Source organism: Mirounga angustirostris, unplaced genomic scaffold (assembly GCF_029215605.1).
Source record: "Mirounga angustirostris isolate CCGP_5_RB_7025 unplaced genomic scaffold, mMirAng1.0.hap1 SCAF_15, whole genome shotgun sequence".
Taxonomy (NCBI): domain Eukaryota; kingdom Metazoa; phylum Chordata; class Mammalia; order Carnivora; family Phocidae; genus Mirounga; species Mirounga angustirostris.
Window position 1 is genome coordinate 17,613,279 of NW_026991723.1, and position 20,297 is coordinate 17,633,575.

Sequence of the window (20,297 nt, forward strand, 5' to 3'; positions counted from 1 at the left end):
AGTTGCTGAAAAGCATGAAGAATTAACGAAATGAAAATCTCGGGTTATTTGTTCGGCAACTGACACGCAAGTGACCTTCCTAAATGCTTCGTTGTTTAAGGAGGTTCAGAGCTAGGATGAATGAATCTTCGGGGCGCTTGACTCGCACCAACGTGTAGATCTCCGTAGTCTTTCGGGAAGGGGGCGGTAAGTTGATTCGAATCCAAGGAGGAAAGGAAGAGAAGCGGGCAGAGCCGCGACGCCGGGAGCTCTGCTCCCAGCCCTTTGGAAAGACTCGCTCTTGCCGCCCGGGACCCTAGGAGGTTACAGCCCGGAGAACCCGGCGGCGCTAGGACCTGGTTGGTGCCTGGCTGCGGCCGCGCTCCGGCGGGCGGAGGAGGGAGAGGAGGAGGGGGCTGTGGGAGAGGAGGGGTGTTGGGGGGCGGGGGAGTCATTTATGCAGAGCAGGCGCTGCTGCCATTGCCACTCACACTGCCCGCGCGCTGCTCGGAGCCGGAGGGAGCGCAGGGAGCGAGCTAGCGAGCGCTCGGAGCCCGGGCCAGCAGAGGGGGCGCCCGGCCGCTGTCTGCACCGCCGCCTCCGCCGCGCTCCGGGGCCCGGGGAGGAGCGAGGGCGAGTCGGAGAGTCGGGAGCCGAGCCGGCGAGACGCAACTGCAGGAGGGAGCCCGCCCCACTCCGCCGCCTCCTGCGCCCGAGCCGGGGAGCCCCCGCCGATCGCCCTGCGGGCCGGAGGGCAGGGAGCACAGGTCCCCGCAGCCCCAGGGATGGTCTAGGAGCCGGCGCGAGGCTCGCCATTTGCTCCCAGCCGGGGCTCGCCGCCTCCTGCGGATCGCCCAGGGCTGCGCGCCGCGGCGGCCGGGGGGCTGCGCGCCGGGGCGGCCCAGGCCCGGAGAAGTTAGTTGTGCGCGCCGCTCGTGCGCGGAGTCAGCGAGCGAGCGAGGGAGGCAGAGAGGCGCCGGGGCCATGGGCTGGGGGAGCCGCTGCTGCTGCCCGGGACGCCTGGACCTGCTGTGCGTGCTGGCGCTGCTCGGGGGCTGCCTGCTCCCCGTGTGCCGGACGCGAGTCTACACCAACCACTGGGCGGTCAAAATCGCCGGCGGCTTCCCAGAGGCCAACCGCATCGCCAGCAAGTACGGATTCATCAACATGGGACAGGTAACGACAGGCTGGCCCAGTCCTTGGCCCTGAAGCTGCCGGGGCAGGGGGAGGCCCCCGCGACCTCGCGCTTCTTGCCCCCTCCTTGTCAACTCCCTCTCCCCTCTTCCAGATGTGCTCTTGCAGCTGTTGCCCTAACTCTTGAGCGATTTTTTCTCTTTTTCATACACACACACATACACACACACACACGCACACACTCCCCAAAGTTACCGGGGTTGGTTTTGTCTACTCGTGGTTTTTTTGTTTGTTTGTTTGTTTGTTTGTTTTGCAAGCCACGAGGGACAGGTAGGGTCTCTGGAAAAATCCGGAGTATGCATACCCCCGTGGTGGTTTCAGACCCGACCGGATCTTTTGACCTGGAAAGTCGGGGAGCATTGGTAGCCTGAGCTCTTTTGGGGGGTAGGGGAGGGTGAGGGCGCTCCTTGCGGTTTCTGAGAGCCAGGGTAAGGAGAAGGCGAGGAAGGGAAAGCCTTTCCTGCTCGGACCTGAATTTAGTCCAGAAAGTAGTTTGCTCCTCTTGGGGGAGAGAACCGCTGGGCGCTGGAGGCGCAGGAGGCGCGGGGACTGGAGCTGGACGAGAGGAGGGAGGCGGAGGGACGGGAAGAGAGGGCCGGACCCGGCGTGAGCGCAGATCTGGGGAGAGACCTCCCGGCTGCCTCGTCTCTCTCCTGGGATCCGCGTGGGGGGCTCTCGGAGCCGGGTAGAAAAAGGAGGTGGGAAACTTCCGAGCCCCGCTGACTGGCTTCTGCTCTGGGAGAACTGCAAGCCTCCCCGCGCATAGGGACCTGCGGGGCCCAGAGGCGGCGCCGTGGGGAGAGAGTTGGACCGGCAGCGGGGCGCGGGGTTTTTGCGGGGTGCCGCTCCCGGGCTTCCGGCAGAACTGCCCGGCTGGGGAACAATGAATTAAATGGTGATATGGGGATGATTGGAAGCGCAACAGATTTGGAGGTGCTTCTGAGCTAAACGGTGTTGGTTTCCTCGCTCTCCTTCCTGCAAGAAATGGGAGTGGAGAGGGTTGCGTGCACGGGCCCCAGAAAGTGACCCGATCATTCCCCACCCCCCGCAACTCCGTACTCACACCCGTTTCACTCACTTCTTCAGGCCTGGCTGGAGGAGGGGGCTCTGGCCAGACCCTGGCCTGACTCTGCCGGGAGCGGGGGGGTGGGGGGGAGCGGGGGGGGGTGTGAGAGGCGAGGGTGATAGGGCACCTTCGCAGCCGACGAGCTTTGGGGACTGCTCCGGATGCACGTGCCCTGCGTGCTCTGCAGGGGTGAAGGGAGAGGAAGGTGCTGCTGGTGCAGCCGGGTCCAAGAGAGTACAGACGCTTTCTGATGCCATCGCGCTCCACGTCCAGGAAGGAGAGCCCCGGAGCGCTGGGACCCTCAGCTTCCTGCGGGCTGCGGCACTGGAGGGAGATAGGGAGCTCTGGGGGGTTCAAAGGAGCTGGAGCCTGAGGTTTGGGGCTTTGCGGGTCCAGAGGGAGGACGTGTCCCCGAGAAGCCAGTCCCGTGGAGGGTGAAACCAGGGCAAGGGGCAAGGTCTTTATCCACTCCCGCCACGCCCCCTACACACACACACACACACAGAGCAAGGTCTGCATCTAACATACACACGCAGAACACACACACAGAGCAAGGTCTGCATCTAACATACACACCCAGAACACACACACAGAGCAAGGTCTGCATCTAACATTCACACCCAGAAGGACGGAAGGGAAATCAGCCAGATTTTGTTGCCTGAATGCCTGTCATCTTCAGGAGAGTCCCATTCTGATGGTTTGTTAGGATTCTACTAGCTTCTTATTTCATCAGAAGAAAACAGTCTCTTTCTCCTTTTACATGAGCTTAAAGTTGGGTGCTGGTGTGACCCTGAAACGTAACTGGGAACCCTAACAATGAATGTTAATAATCTTTCTAGAGATGCATCTCTCAAGTTCAGCTAACAGGGAGCATCTCCCATATAGGAGACGTAATTGGAAAATAAGTTCTTGATCATACACGGTTTTTTTGTTTGTTTTTGTAATCTGCGAAATGACCATTTTGGGTGGCTATTCCCCCACGTTCAGCAAATTGGAAAGCCAAGACCCTGGAGAAGTTGACCCGCACAGGATCACTCAGCTGGACGGTGGCACAGCCATGGTTCAAACCTAGGACTCTCTGGCCCTGGCCTCCTCCTGCATGAATCTCGCCTTTTAGGGTATCCCCCCATCCCATAGAAGGAAGGAGGCACAAAGTAACAGCCCCAATTCCCTGAATTCTGATTTAGTGGCTCGTAGACTGGAAGCAAACATTCAGTAGTAATTCACAGATTCTTAGTTCAAACAGACCTGGACTTCTTGACTCTAAGAAGCTTCATGACTCACAAGGGCAGAAATACCTGTTTCTTAACGAACTCATTAAATAGAACTTAGATATTGCAAAACCTGGCAGAGTGAGGGAGGAGATTCTGTCCCTGAGCCCACTTTGAACAAGCAGACACTGCAGGGTCCTGTGACTTCACCTGACTCTGTTTACAGGGGGCCTTCTAATGATGAGCCGTGGCTTTTCATCTAAAAAGTAACGCAAAGAAACTTTCCGTGCAGATGACCCCAAACGCTACTGTGGTTTTTACAATGCCAGTGAAGAAATTTAGTGCTTTCAAAGGTTACGGAGGACCCCTTGAACTGTCAGTGAGTCTTACAGTGTGAGGTGTTTGCTCTGTAGATCAAAGGGGAGTAACCCTACGCTAAGTCTTTGGGCTGGTAAATTGAGTTCACACATGCTCTGTCGATGCACTCTAAGGGCCAAACGTATATCTTATTCTTCCTTTACTGCTCTGACCTTTTAACACTTAAGGCATCCTCTTGTTCTTTCTTTCCATCAGTAAACCAGTCAGGGTTCCACTGACTCATTTGCGAACGTCTCTGGAATGTTCTCCTGGTTTTACCCATTTGAGCTTGGGGTCCCACCTTCATGGGTCACAAATTGGAACTGAGATCTCTTATTGCGACTGATGTCATTCATTATCTTCGTGGTGGGTCTGACATCTTGAGTGTAATCTTTTCGGGGGGATAAGGTAGTGAATTTTTCACCACCATAAAGGTACAGCTCTGACTACTCAGAATTTCCGTGTGATGCTTTCTGTAGCATCTTAGCACTGAGAACCACCAGAGGTAAAATGTCTGGCCTCGAGCTTTCTACAGAAAAAGAATAGGTGTGCCTCTTGTGTTCATGAAAAATAGGATATGCAGAGTTACATGAGAGCAAGCGAGCAAACGGGCAAGGAGGGCATGCTCGACTTCTGGAAGGGAAGAAGAATGAGGCTTATCTTGCTATTGGCTACAGAGATAGCATTATGTTTTGGTAGGTTTTCTGCATAATGTTAGTATTTGTGAATGGCTATGCCTTGAAAATCTGAAATGATACCATCATCGGTAGTAGTAGTTGTCGTCATGTTGGTGTGTATCACGTCTTGCTTGGTACGAGTGCCCGCTCTAGAATTCCCTGTCTTTCTTCCCCTGCGACCCCTGACTACCAGCCCTCCTAGGCTCCGGTATGCCCTGCCTGTTGGCCTCACGCAGATGGAAGGGAGGCCTTGGTGCCCCCTCCCAATCGGGTGCTCTGACTCTTTGAACTAACAGAGTAGTGGTCAGAGGGGAGCAATGACAGAAAGGAATGAAGACCTGACATCATGTTAATTGTGAACCTTTGTTTGGACTAACTCTACAAACCAGGGGGCTTAATTTCTGGTTATTTGAATTCAGGGAGAAGGTCCCTTGTGAAGGTTGTTTGCAATGTGCAAGAGTTGTATTTATCCTTCTGTGAATTGCATACAATCCTGGATCCCAGGCTGAGATTACCAGTAGCAAAAAGCTCTCCTCAAACCATGTAACTTATCTTGAGCAAGATTCCGGAAGGATAAAGCCAGATGCAAGCAATATTGGGGAAGTATTTTACCTGGAGTTCCCATTGGAAGCAGAGACTTGGAAACTCCAGGGATGCCCCTTGCAAGGTCTTTGAAAGCAGGAAAGTCAGTGAACTTAATGGAGCCCCTACTCCTCCATCTGTAAAATGATAAATCTCTAGATAATAGGCCGAGTTGACTCTGCATTGCTCAGCACATAGTTAGGCTTTCAGCGAAAGGTTTGTTGAATCTGAATCTGAAATAAGGGAGGCTCAAACTTTATTTAGATAGGGAGAAAGGAAGACATTGTTTTAAATGGGAGAGGCAAAATGTGAAGATCAGGAAAATAAATTTTCAATGGCTGAGTAAAAAGAGCTAAATCAGAGCTTTGTAGACAAGGAAAATGGTTTTCCATTTCAACTAACAATATAAAATACTTTAAAAATAGTTTCTGTTGGACTCTAAACAATTCTGGCTGATTTCTCTTGGTGGTGCCCTCCTCCCTGGTTGATCCTTGTTGTAGCCCATTAAATATTATAGGATAAGCTCGCCAGAGATGGAAGACAGGGAAGAAAAATATCTGAAGACTGATTATTTTAGAAAGCATCTTACCATCTTACGTGAGATCATATTTGAATTTACATTTTAATTCTGAATGTAGTATGTATGAGGAAAGTTAAAAGCAGCATTTCCCAGAGATCTTTAGCAGGAAGAACTTTGTTCAGAGACCTGCCGAAGGCCTCCCACTCTGCTGATTAATTCTGACCTGCGGGTAACTTGAGATGATTGAAATGTTGATAAACAGTGGCCAGTGGGTTCTGGGCACGGATGGATGGCATTGCAAGTAGGGACGTGGCTAGCCTGCGGGGCAGAATGGGAGTAGACTGTGCTCCCCTAGTTGAATTTTTAGGCACATTGTAAATAGCAAAAGAAATTGATGTGGGAGTCCATCTGGCTTTGCATAGGACAGCTCTTCACGCCCAAGAACCTCAGCGCTGACCTCCGTTAGCAGCTCTCACATGCCTCGTTCTCATGAGCAGGAGAACCTTTACTGGAAAAAAAAAAAAAAGCAATTCGGAGAGCTTGGCCTGATGATACTGGCCTCTGTTGCATTAACCTCATAGGCCAGGAATGGCTTGCATGTGGCCATTGGGATTTTTGGGGTCTATTGGAAATGAAAAACTGCATTTTTGTGTACCCAAAGGCAGCTGAATTTGCCTTATCACTGTCTTTCATGAGCTTCTGTCCAGAGGTCTTAACCTTAAAGGTCAGCCAGAGAAGCAGGGTAGCGTGCTGGGAAAATGGCCAGCGATGTCTGACTCTTTGGTTAAGGGAGGGAGTCCTGACCCAGAAACATCCCCTGGGCAGGGAGGGGTATTTGTCTTGTCTGTTCTAGTGATTTGAAGTAGTGTCTGGGTTTTCCCCAAGGCTGAAGTATCTCTAGGCATCACTGTGCCTTGGGACTTTATCGCTTGGCTAATTCAGGTGGGATGAGAAGGCTCTGGCTTCCTGGATGGGAAAAATGAATGCTTATAGACCTTCATGCATGCGAGAAGATAGTATGCAGATATACGGACGTGTGTATATCCATATGTATATATCTGTTAATTTATATTTTTACCGAAGTTAAATATGCATATAATGAGTGAAATTGCTCATGCAGTATTCTTCCGAGTTTCAACAGATTAGATGTCTACATCTAAAGGTAGCAAGAAAGGACAGTCAGTGCCAATAAACTCTTCACTGTGGGTTAATCCCTGCAGGGAGATGAGATCAAGAAGAAAACAAGAGTGGGAGTCAGCACATTTGAGGGCTTTTTCTCTCATTAGCCAACGCAACCCTCATTGCCTCATTTTTCAAAGAGGGGACCCTGATGCCTGCTCGAGCCACCTTTCGGGGTTGCTGAGAAGTCAAGTGCCTAATAATGAACACGAATATATAAAGAAAATAAGACGAGGAAGCATCACATGATCTACAGGGGCTCCAAGGAGATGCAAAGGCTGCTCGAAGGAAAATAAGAGAAGGGGCGCCTGGGTGGCTCAGTTGGTTAAGCGACTGCCTTCGGCTCAGGTCATGATCCTGGAGTCCCGGGATCGAGTCCCGCATCGGGCTCCCTGCTGGGCGGGGAGTCTGCTTCTCCCTCTCCCACTCCCCGTTTGTGTTCCCTCTCTTGCTGTGTCTTTCTCTGTCAAATAAATAAATAAAATCTTTAAAAAAAAAAAAAAAGAAAGAAAATAAGAGAATGCCATGGTTGAGGCATGTTTCTGTAAGTGGAGTGACTTGTGATTTTCTAGATTCTCGTGCTTGCCCCTGGGGATCTAGTGGCGGCTAAAGGGGGATGGAGTCAGTGTCATTCCTGATCCTCCCTTTAGAGGACAGTGATAGCTATACTTTTTCCCTGAGAGCCATGGACAGAGGTAAAGGGCCGGGAGGACAGGCAAGAAAATCAACCAGCTAAGGTTCCCCATCTCTAGGTCGGGCAGCTTTGTTTATAAAGCATAGACAGCATGAAGGATGCAAAAGAGTCAAAACACGGTCCTTTTTTTTTTTTATTGAAGTATAAGTAACATACACTGTTATAGTAGTTTCAGACGTACAACATATTGATTCAACAATTCTATACATGACTCAGTGCTCACCCTGATAAGCGTGGCCACCAACTGTCAGCATACGACGTTACAATATTACTGACTGTATTCCCTATGCTATCCTTTTGCGTTTGACTCAGATGTGAATACGCATGGAGGAGTAATGGAAAATAAAATTGAAATATAGGAATATAGGCATACAGATGGGACTCTTCTAGGTGCAGGTGTTGAAAACCCAATCTCCTACTGCTGAAATAAAACTAATAAACAATCAGATAAGAAAACAGGGACTGTTGGGCGCCTGGGTGGCTCAGTTGGTTAAGCGACTGCCTTCGGCTCAGGTCATGATCCCGGAGTCCCAGGATCGAGTCCCGCATCGGGCTCCCTGCTCGGCAGGGAGTCTGCTTCTCCCTCTGACCCTCCTCCCTCTCATGCTCTCTGTCTCTCATTCTCTCTCTCAAATAAATAAATAAAATCTTTAAAAAAAAAAAAAAAGAAAAAAAAAAAAGAAAACAGGGACTGTTGGTTTAAACAGATCTGCATGCCTTTAGGTGTGGTTCTGAAAACAGGAGCTGAACCCTTGGTGCAAACAGGCCTTACCTGATGTGTACTTTCTTCATGGCACAACCTACCCTGACCTAGACTGGCACTAATTAGGGCATTAATTTTTTGTTGTTGTTGCAGAAATACATTAATGAGTTTGATTACGAGGATGGTGTCCTTGAGGCCGGTGGAGGTGTATGTAATACACTCCAGTATGGACCCTGTTGTATGTTTCTCATCTGATGAATTCTGATTTCTGCAACACTTCTAGATCCAAGAGTTTTTAAAAGGCGATTGTGAGTCCGTCCAGCTGCAAGTCCAGAGGTAGTGCTAATGTCAGGGATTTCCCTGTTTCCCTGTATGAGCTTTATTCTCACACAGGCCCTTTCCCCAAGACAGCAAAGCTCCTACAATTCTTAGTACCTCCCTTACCTGCTGTTGAAATTAACCAGTGAAAAAGACTCCAGTGACTGTCTTCCTGATAGGGTCATCTCTCTACTCATAGGCCACTGACTTTGTCCACGGGGATGGCCACATGTGGGTGAGTCACCTTGGGTCACATGTTCACCTTTGAAGTGAGGGAGACATTGACCATTGATGGGAGGGACAGTTCCCCCAAGGGAGAAGGGGGTGCTGTAGCTGGGGAATGAGGGAAAGCAGATGCGGGACATGAAAACTTTCTCCTACAGATTGGGTTATACAAGGCTTTAAATGCTTAGGCTAGGGAGTTTCAAGTTCATCATGTAAGATAAAGAGTTATGTTGGAAGTTCCCTGAGAAGAGGCAAAACCTACCGACTCAACCAACATGAGAGTCCAACAAGTAATGCATGAGACGTTCTCTGCTTTCCAGGAGGTAGGACATTTTTACTCATAACTGTCATTCAGTGCAGGACAGATATGAATGGGGTCACAGGCTGCACAGTATGGTTCGCCTGGGAGGAATCTGCTGGCCTCAGTGTAAGGAGCTGGAGGAGGCAGAGAGGCTCTTGTGTTGGCAAGGGTCAGTGGTAATGAAACAGAAGCTGAGACAATGGGAAGAGAACAGCTTTGGATTCTTGCAGAGGTGGATTCAGTATGGCTCGGGGACTAAGTGGAGGTGGAGGATGAGGAGGAGGGTGAAAGTGAAGGTAAGTATCAAGTTTATGGCCACGGGACCAGGAGGATGGTGGACTCATTTATGGAATCAGGGCAGTCTGCTGGAGCGCTTTGAGAACAAAAGGATAGGTTCAGGCTTCATGTTGTTGCTCCAGAGGAGGGCACGCAGATTGAATAGGATTGCTAAGGGATGTAGCATGAAGAGTGGAGGGTAGAGGGGGCTGAGGATAGGGCTTTATGGGAATCTCTCCACTTAGGGGTGAAGGGATAAAGGGACTGTTGAGGGTCATGGAGGCCCTGAAGGTAGAGCCTGGAAGCCACGAGAACGGGTGTTCCCTTTCTCGGGTGTACATGAGTGAGAAGAGCTGTAGAGAGAATCTGGCATATGAGAACTGAAACGTGGCATAAAGATTTGATGATGAAGAGCTTAACTGCAATCTTGGTGCCAGAGCTTGGTTGAATAATGAGGGGGAACTCGGGGATGTGGGACAGGAGAGGAAATGAGTACAGAAGGTTCTTATTACACATTTACCTACCTCCCTATGTTCTTGCCCTCTGAGTCTCATGGATGCCCTGCGGTAGCTAGGATTGCAGGTCTAGAACCAAAAGGGTTTGAATCCTAACACTGCTCCTTCTGAGCTGGGGGACTGTAGGCAAGCGTCTTAAGCTCTCCGTGTGAAGATGCTCCAACAGTATTTCCCTCACAGAATCAGTGAGAAGTTTAGCAATAGTGCCTGGCACGTATGACATTCTCAGTGGGTGTCCGTTATTATAGCTTGTTTTTTATTTTTAACCAAGTGATGCTCAGTTTCTATATACAGTTTCATCCTGTTGTTTGCACTTTAGTGAGCCTTTTCCAGGGTTACTAAATAATTGTAGACAAATTTTAATGGCTGCATAATTGAAGGTATCCTACTATGTTATAATTAGTGTGACTGTACATCCTATTTTGCCTGGGATAGTCCTGGCTTATGCGTTACCTCCATTAAGTATTTTTTAATATCCTCTTTTCCTTTCAGACGTGTCTGGGAGTTTGGAAGAGAAATGATGTGGTTACCCCAATTGTATGCGTATTTGTGTGTGCGTGTGTGTGTGTGAGTGTGTGATTGCACATCTTTTCACTAGCTGGGAACCAGAGCCATGCCTCTATCTTGTTTGTGTCCTCAGCACCTAGCACGGTGTGCACTTGGGATAGGAAGCGTTACATGGAGAGAAATAGGTTTGGAAGGCAAGAAGAGCACTCCCTGGTTCCTTGAGACTAAAGAGGAATGAAGGGTGAGTGGAGATGCAGGGGAGTTCAAGGTGAGGGGGAAAGGAACATATGTGTCAAATAGCTCGATCTCATGAGTCACTTCTGAGGTGAAGGACACCTGCAGAGACTGGGCAGAGCTGGGTGAAATTGGTTTCCAGGCGCTCCAGTGGTTTGACACATGTTAAGGAAATTCTGATAAGAAGCCATAAAAAGGGATGAGATCATGCTATTTGTGACAATGGGGATGGACGCAGAAGGGTATCATGCTAAGTGAAATCAGTCCAGCTGAGGAAGACAAATACCGTATGATTCCCTCATATATGAAATTAAAAAAAAAAAACAGTGAATAAACAAACAAAAAGCAGACCCAGCGCGCGACTGATGTAGCTACACCTGTGGTGAGCACAGACTAACATGGAGACTAGTCAGATCCCTACAGTGTGCACCTGAAACCAATGTAACATCATGTCTCAGCTAGACTCAAATTAAAAAAAAAAAAAAAAAAAAAAAATCAGGGGCGCCTGGGTGGCTCAGTTGGTTAAGCGACTGCCTTCGGCTCAGGTCATGATCCTGGAGTCCCGGGATCGAGTCCCACATCGGGCTCCCTGCCCAGCAGGGAGTCTGCTTCTCCCTCTGACCCTCCTCCCTCTCATGCTCTCTGTCTCTCATTCTCTCTCTCTCTCAAATAAATAAATAAAATCTTTAAAAAAAATAAAAATAAAAAATAAATCGGTGATGAATGACTGTGAAAAGAACAGCCGAATAGCCAAATAGCAATGAGAGTGTTTGCTGCTTGTACTGAGTTATCACTCAGAAAGTAGTGGTTGACTATTAATGAGGGAACAGATGAAGCAGTTCGTATTGTTTTGTGCTTCTGTCACTAAGGCTCAGAAACCTGAGATTAGAACAGGGCAAAACAGGGAGTTAGCTTTCGCCAGGGTGAGAGAGAAGGGAAGAGATGGGTGGGAAGCTGTGGGTGGGGGGAGGGGCGGAAAGGTGGGGGTGGATGGCATCAGTGACTCTTGAATAGGAGGGGGAGTACCTCTGAAAGGACACAGCACAGTGTCTAGGCTTTGAGGAGGGTAGAGGGGCCAAAATAGGCATGGTGAGTCAAAGGAATGGGGCGGGTGCAGGGGCTGTGAGTACAAAATCAAAATGGAGGGCCAGTTAGACCGCAGTAGCAGAAGTGAAAACATGGGATGGAGGCATCCCAGAGGGTGCTTGTGTGTGTGTGTGTGTGTGTGTTTTTTTTTTTTGGTAAGCTCCAAATTAGAGCTGTTCTGCATCATGACAAGGTTCCAGAGTAGACATGCTGGTGAGCTGATCAGGTAGAGAACTGGTGAAGGCCAGTGGGTTAGACAGAGTCAAGAGAGTGTGAGGCTGGGATATTAGAAGGCTTATCAGTTTGCATAAGATGAGGATTCCAAGTCATCGTGCTGGCACACTCACGAGGCAGGGAAACATGACGTTTGACTCACACTGCGATTCTCCTTGGATACATTTAGGTATTATGTCTCCTTTACCCATCTGTGTGCTCTTATTTGCACTGGACGTCCTGTATCAACTTAAGGGATAAAAGACAGACACCTGGGTGATTGCTTTCAACTCCCAAATGTGTCTTCCTGTATTTGATTTTAAAACTGAAGATTGCATTGAACACGGACTATAGAGGAAAGAGTGTAAACAGAGAATGTGAAACCAGAAATAATATTTAAGGATGATTTTAAATGGTATATACTTTGTTACATTTTATGTTTGCCTCTACCTTAAGTTGTCATGTAACCCACTTCCATTATAATAAATAATTATACCTGTAATTTATTCACATGTCATGTATTCTGCCCTTTTAATTTATAGAGTATAATGAAGCTGTGTTCTGAACACGTCTTTAATTTATTCTTAGTCCAAACTTTAGTGCCCTATAGGAATAGACGTATTTTTAAATATGTGTTTTAAAAATTATTTATAGATTGCTCTCTATTTAATATATAATATTTTTAGATTGCTCTATGTATATTAGCTTAATCTTGTTTGCATTCCTATGTAATCTGATTGTTAATTTAGGGTTAACATCACAAAGGAAGCATTAAATTTCTATTTAAATCTGTGCATTATCTAAGAGGTTAACTCTGTCTTGGGAAAATTACAGTGTGGGTCCCATACCAGCATTGGAACTGGTTAAGATTTATTAAAAGCAAATCCCTCCCTGCTGCCTTTCCATATATATATATATATATATATATATATATATATATATACACACATACACACACACATATATGTATGTATATGTGTGTGTGTATGTGTATATATATATATATATATATATATATATATATGGTCCATATATATCTATATTTGTACTAAGTACCCAAGGTCTGATATTTTTGTAATAAGTACTTAAGGTCTGGTATTTCTCTACTCTGAGAAGCTCTTCCAGCTGTAAAAATATCCCGGTTCCCTCCATGTCACTGTTCCCAGGCTTGTACCTTGTTTTCACTAGTTGATGTTTCTCAACCAAAATAAAACTGGGCAGTGCTCACTAGTTTGAATGCAGTGCAGGGGGAGACCCTTCCAGGGTCTTTAATCTTGTAAGCAGATGTCCAGAACTCTAAGTTTAGAAGTTTACTGCATACTCAATCCTGGGCCTATTGTACTTACTTGCACTTAACTAATACCTATTTTTTTTCCTGTGTGTGTGCAACCCCATTCATCAATTTCAGAGTTTTTCAAGAGAAAAGTAAATTGTAGGCCACTTAGGATTTATTACAGCCCAGCTCCCCGCGAACCCTTTTTTCTTTGTTTCTTTTCTTTTTTCTTTTTTTTAAACTGTGGGGCATCTTTCTATTTGGTTAGTGCTCCCGAGCCAATTTGCCAAATGCTACATTCTTTGAATTATCGTGGGGTGATGCCGTTGCTTCTGGGCTGGTTGGACAATGCTCTGAGAACCAGTAACCAAACTCAAGACAGAAGACAGGTGACTTGCATTCCCCTCTAGGTCCCGCCCTGCCACTAATTTGCCACACACGTCTGAGCTGGTCGGAGACTTTCTCTGTCTTAAAGGGTTGGTTTTATTCATGGCTTTATTTAAAAAATAGTTATTGAAGGACACGACCGAGAAAGTGAAAGGCAAACCACCCAATGGGAGAAAATATTTGCAAACCATACTTGATAAGAGAGTTAGATCCAGAAGATGCACTCAGTGGACAAATAGCCCAATGAAAAATAGGCATAAAGGATCTGAATGGACATTTCTTCCAAGAAGATATATAAATGGGCAATAAGCACCTAAAACTCTGTATAACATCAGGGAAATAAATGCCAATCAAAACCACAGTGAGGTACTAGGTCACACTCACTTGGATGGCTATAATCAAAAAGACAGATAATCATGAGTGTGGGCAAGGATGTGAAGCCATTGGAACCCTCATACGTTGCCGGTAGAATCATAAAATGGTACAATCACTGTTGGAAAACACTCTAGCAGTTCCTCAAAATGTCAAACATAGCGTTACCATATGAGCCAGCAATTCCACTCCTAGCTATGTACCCAAAAGAAGTGAAAACCTTTGTTCATGCAAAAACTCCAAAAAGTGGAAACAACCCAAATTCTCTCAACTGATGAATTGATAAACAAAATAAACAATTTTATTTTGCAATAAAAATGAATGAGGTACTGATCCATGCTATAATATGGGTGAACCTTGAAAACACTATGCTAAGTGAAAAGAGCCGGTCATAAAAGGCCACAGATAGTATGGTTCTGTTTTTATGAAATGTCCCGAATAGGCAAATCCAGAGAGATGGAAGGTAGATTAATCACATCGGGCTGGAAGGGTTGACAGGAATAGGGTAAGGTGTATGGGTTTCTTTTGGGGGTGAGAAAAAAATGTTCTAAAATGAATTGTGGTCATTTTCACACAACTCTGTAGAAATATAAAAACATTTATATTTAAATGTTTAAACTATTTAAATAGTTTATTTTAAATAGGTGAAATGTATAGTATGGGAAGTAGGTCTCAATTCAGCTGTTAAAAATAGTCACAGAGTACATATTGTTTATCATCCATTCTAATAGGCATGGTGACACTGTACTTGTCATGGATAATATCTGCTCACATGGAGCTTATATGACAGTGGGAGGAGACAAGCTTTACGCCAGTAATGAAATGAATAGAATAATATCAATTATGGTGAGTGTTGTTGGAAAGCAAAACACAATGGTAAGGGTGGTGAGGCGTTCTATAGACCAGGCTGGTCAGGGAGGCTCACTGAGGAGGAGACACTTGAGGCAGAGACCTGAATATTAAGAAGGAGCCAGCTACATGGAGGTCTGGGTTGGGGGTCATGTCCATGCAGAGGAGACAGCCAGGGCCAATGCTCCTGAGGAACAGAAAGCTGCTGGTGTCAATAGTCTAGTTAAAGTGGTTGAGCTTGAGGTTAGAGAGAATGATCTTAAAGCTTATTTTAGTGCTGCCATGTCCCCGTTGAGAAACCACCGGTAGCTCCCATTTCCTACTGTGTTCACACAGATTTCTTCTCTGGGCTTTTAAAGGCCTCTACCCACTTTCCCTGAGATACTTTTTCTATCATCTTTTCCTGTTCTGTCCCTTAAACCAGACAAACTGGACTTCCCATTGTTCCCCAGGTATTATGCTCAGTGCTTTCCTGTTTCTGTGCCGATCTTTCCACTTGGAATATTCACCTGACCTCCTTGCTGTTCTGGAAATCCTAGCTCCTCTTCTTCTTCTTTAAGATTTTATTTATTTATTTGTCAGAGAGAGAGAGAGAGAAGGCAAACACAAATAGGCAAAGCAGCTGGGAGAGGGAGAAGCAGAATCCCCGCTGAGCAGAGAGCCCGATGTGGGACTCGATCCCAGGACCTGGGATCGCAACCTGAGCTAAAGGCAGACGCTTAACCAACTGAGCCACCAGGTGCCCCACCCAGGTGCCCCAGGCCCAGTTGAAGGCACATCTCGGTGTCACCTCTTTGCTATGCCTTGCTCTGAAAGTATAGGTAAAATGTAGATATAGTTTGCCCAAAATTCTCTTAGGAAATTTAGTTAGTTTTTCTTTTTTTTTTTTCCCCCTCCTTTGGGGGATTTAATTATTATTCTGTAGCATCTCAGATGGCCTCATTCTATATAAATAATCATTAAATATCAGTTGAATCCTGAAGTATTTTATAGACATGCAATGTATATAAAGAGAACAGTCTAAGCACTGGAGAAAAATTACAAAAGAATTCTATCCAGTCAATAAAGATGGCTAACAGTGTATGGTATATTCTATACAGGAGTATGTATGGGTAAAGAGCAGTGATCTAGAATTGATGAGTCATTTGAGTGTGGATTCTAAAGTCCTGGGCTTCCTGGGAACTAGCCTAACCCTTATCTTTAAGGGTTTCAGACCTTGGCATCACCAGCCAGGTCATTCCTTCTGACTTTGACTTCCATGCAAATTCTTGGTGTGAGAGGCACAGAGTACACAGTGTGACTTTGTCCACGCAGAGCTAAGTCTCAGGTCATCCTACGACCACTTCTCATGGAACCCAGGGAACCCCAAGGACCCCGCCACCTGTGCTCATCTTCCTGGGGGGGGGCGGTCAGTGGAAGTCCTGTGTCTGTTGGAGCAGTGAGAACAGCGCAGAAAGTTCCCTCAGTGAAAAAAATGGGTCAGTTGTTAAGAGTTGTTTTCAGATCGCAGGCAAATTTTACTGTTTGTGTGGAATCAGCGGGCCGTAGCAAAAATAAGCAGGTTTGGTGCTTATGAACATCCTAAAACTCAGGATAATGGAAGCAGTAGAATCTTGTGATGGTCAAAGGCTCGTGGCAGGGTTCACCTGGATTGGCCATTTTGAAGGACTGAAATGCAGGAGTTAAATTGGCACGAAAGGAGAGATTGCAGGCTCTGGGACAAACAGACATAAAATTAAGCCCTTCGGCTTAGTCCTTAAGGAGTGGCTTCAGAAATATCCTTGGAGATAGGAAGTAAACTCAAGACAAATAGAGCAAATGTCCATTGGGAATTAACTCCATTATAAAACGAATGCTCTCTTGTTTGGGTGACATGGCCAGAAGCCAGTCTCTCAATCGAGATGGGTCTCCCTATCTGACCTTTTCACTTTGATCAGATCTAAGCCTCAAATGACCAGTCCTTCAGACCTAGACAGAGGGAAAGGTGAGTTGTATTTTCTGGGTCAGATGAAAGGGAAATGGGAAAGTGCGGTGTTCTCAAGCTGTATACAGTTCTAGGGTAGCACTCTTCTCTCCTCTCAATTGGGATGGTCTTCTGTAGCTAAGCCCCTTGTTACTTCTTGTTTGGACTATTGCACCAGTCCTACCCTGCCCCCATTGTCTTCTCCTTCAAAGCTTGCCACATTTTCTCAGCACCCAATCTGGTTCTTCTTCTTCTTCTTCTTCTTCTTCTTCTTCTTCTTCTTTCTTCTTTCTTCTTTCTTCTTCCTTCTTCCTTCTTCCTTCTTCTTCCTTCTTCTTCCTTCTTCTTCCTTCTTCTTCTTCTTCTCCTTCTTCTCCTTCTCCTTCTTCCTCCTTCTTCCTCCTTCTTCCTCCTTCTTCTCCTTCTTCTCCTTCTCCTTCTTCCTCCTTCTTCCTCCTTCTTCCTCCTTCTTCCTCCTTCTTCCTCCTTCTCCTCCTCCCCTATTCAAAACATAATTCAACCTAAACACTTTGCCATTCTTTGCACATGAACTGCCATGCCCTACTTTTCTGCCCCGACTCATGTCATTCCTGCTGCCTGGACATCCTCATGTGCAGGGCTCGTTCTGCAAAGCCCTTCTCAGATGGTATCTCCTAGAGTTAAACTGCCTGTGGCAAAAACCTCCTTCCTTTAAACTCTCATTGAAATTTGTGTGCTGCTTTTCCCTGGCATTTGACATATTAGGTTGTATTCAGTGTATGTATGTGTGTGCGTGTGTGCACATGCTAGATAGCCATCTCCTTAAAGACAGGATTTTTTTTTCTGGTTCATCTTTGTTTTGCATATGGCGCCTAGAAGAGTGCACTCTACCGTTAAAACACCCTTAGAAAAATATTCTGAAATGGATAAATGGCTGTGAGTAAATAAAGTTGGAGGATAAATCAAAACTGCAGCAGACATGAGTATGTTCCACTGAATATTTCTGGCTCTCCTCCTAGCTGTGTGATAGGATTGTACTTCCCTATTTTTGGTGTCAAGGGGGGCGGGGCATGTAACCTCCATCAGCCAACATCGAAATGTTGAAAATGTGAGCAGTAGTGACATGTGTCCCTTCTTCAACAGCGTGTGTGTGATTTGCTGTGATCTGCAAAGCTCCAGGTGGTGGATGCACCATTAGCCAGGGGCCTTATGGGATCTGATGAACAGCACTTCCAGCCAGAGCATGATGGACATGTAATATGAACTAGAACCAAGACTTTGTTGTTTTAAGTCACTGAGATGCATGGGTTCATTTGTTCCCTGCCATGGAACCTTGCCCATTCCAACTAAGGCAAAAATACAACAGCTTTTCTCCTTAGCCTTGCACACAGCATAGGCTAATGTATGTGATGGAAGGAGGAAGAAAAGATAAAGTGATACTCTGGATAAGAACCCTGTGACTTACTAGGAAGACCTCAGTGGTCTCGTCTACGTTTTCTTCATTATGCAAGTGATAATTAGATGGGTTCAAAAAAAAAAAAAAGTCAGAAGCCAGCTATTAGGTATTTCCAAATGTATGTATGCGGTTCTGTTGCTTAGAGATTTGCATTTCCTGAAGGAAACCCTAAAGGTACCAGAGCTTAATTGCACCAAGTTGCTTCTGTCTGGCCTCTCCAGGTCTCTGGATGAAACTCGTTCTGTGGGTTCAGATGTCCCTGTTCAGGACCTGGAAGCCTCTTTTAGAAAATGGAAGGTTTGGTCTTTTCCAAGAAGATAGAAACTTAGCGTATTGCAGTTTGTCTTTTATCTTTCCCCGTGAAATGAAAACAATGTGCTACCTTTGTACTGCGAATGATTGTTTAATAGGGAACGTGCTTTCTGCTGGCCAATTGAGCTTGCTTCTGCCTTCTCGGAGGGCCACACTGCTCTCAGAATTATGACACCCACTGCTGCAGAGTCCACTTAAATTTGCCACCCCATTCCTCTGGCCGGGATGCCTTAGTTGTTAGAGAACTGGCTTCACATATGTGGTGTCTGTGCGCTTACTGATTTATGTGATGTGGACACAGCGGGGAACATCTGAGATTTAAAATGTTATGGCCTGAATTTTCCAACTGTTGAAAGGAATCCAAAGCAGCAGATTTTTCTTCTTTGGCAAGACAGCATTGAAGCAACATGCAGTGATTTGGTTCGCTGATTTGCGAGCTGTTAAAAATCAGAATAACTTACAACGAGGAGAGTAAGTGCTGCATAATGTGAAAAATATTCTAAAGGTCACATGGTTGTGCGGTCTCAGACAAGTTAAGCACCATGACACTAGAACTATCTTGAATAAATTTGAAACGCTGCATGTGAACATGTGAAATTTTTTTTTTTTATTTTTGTTCAAATAGTCTGTTACTAAAGTAGTCAGAATCTTACTTAGTTCACGCCACCTCAGAAGAGACCAAGGTTGTCATGAACCCAGAAGGTCCTTCTTCTCCTGCCTCCTAATCTCTCATCAATGGAAGCCATCCCGGACATTTACTTCCTTCACTTGTCATTGTTCCCTTTGCCATCAGTCTGTCTTTTGACATTCACTGCAAATATTTCAGAATATCCTCACTATGCTAAGTACTCTGCTAAGCCTTGGAGATGCAGCTGGGCACAAAAATCTCTACTTCTGGGAATTTAAATACTCCTAGGAGGAGTGTACCGGCGTGCTTCGAAACAAATCACCCCAAACCCAGTGGCTCAGAACAAATACTCATTATTGCTGGGAGGCTGTGAATGGACCGGTCGGTTCTTCAGGCAACTGGTGGGTCAGCCAGGGCCCCGTTTGTCTTGGATGCCTTCACTCATGTTCCTAGCGGCTGGTGCTGGCTGCTGGCTTGGATTGTGGGGGTGACTGGCCGTGTGCCTCCCATTATCCATCCCAGGCTGGCTTGGGCTGCTTCTTCCCGTTGGGACAAGTAGGTACCCCAGCAGCCAGAGAGAGGAATCCTTCCAGCGTGAGCCCTTTGCAAATTTCTGCCTGTCTCTTCTGTACTACCATTCCCAAGGTCAAAACAAGCCACGTTGACCAAGCCCAGCTTCAAGAGGTGGAGACATAAACTTCACTCCTTCATAGGAAGAGATTCAAAGAATGTGGCCATATTTTGCAATCTACCCCAGGGAGATTGTTGATACGCAGTTGAAAAGAAAAGCACAAGTATGTCTGTTGGTAGCAAGTGCTGTGGACAGAAAGCAGGGAAGGGGGAATGTCTGCCCATGGCTAGGGAAGTTTTCATGGAGAAGGTGACATGAGTAAGGAGCTGGAGAAGGTGAGGTGAAGAAATGAGCCTTACACTTATCTGGGGGAAACCCATTCTGGTAGAGGACCCAGCCAGTGCAAAGGCCCTGGACAGGAGAGAGCCTGATACGTTGAAGGAAGAGTAGGAAGACCAATGATGCGGAGTCGGGTAGCAGATGGGCTGGGGAGGTCGATCCTATAGATTGGTGCTTCTCACATTTTAATGTGCATGGAAGTCTCTTGGGGATCTTGTTAAAATGCAGATTCTGATTTAGTAAGTCCAAGATGGGCACCGAGGTTCTGTAGTTCTAATAAGCTCTTGTGGTTCTTACCCGCTGCTGCCACTGGCCCGAGGACCACACTTTG

At 46.5% G+C, this 20,297-nt stretch overlaps 1 protein-coding gene across 5 annotated transcripts in view; it reads left to right on the forward strand.

Moving 5' to 3' along the window:
* The first annotated feature begins 459 nt into the window (after positions 1–459).
* PCSK5 (proprotein convertase subtilisin/kexin type 5) overlaps positions 460–20,297 on the forward strand; it is a 466,280-nt gene continuing 446,442 nt past the window's right edge. For all 5 annotated transcript variants that reach the window (XM_045882270.2, XM_045882271.2, XM_045882268.2 and 2 more), the window contains exon 1: positions 460–1,155. In XM_045882270.2, the coding sequence (XP_045738226.1) occupies positions 964–1,155 (192 nt within the window). In that variant the 5' untranslated portion in view covers positions 460–963. The remainder of the gene's footprint in view (positions 1,156–20,297) is intronic.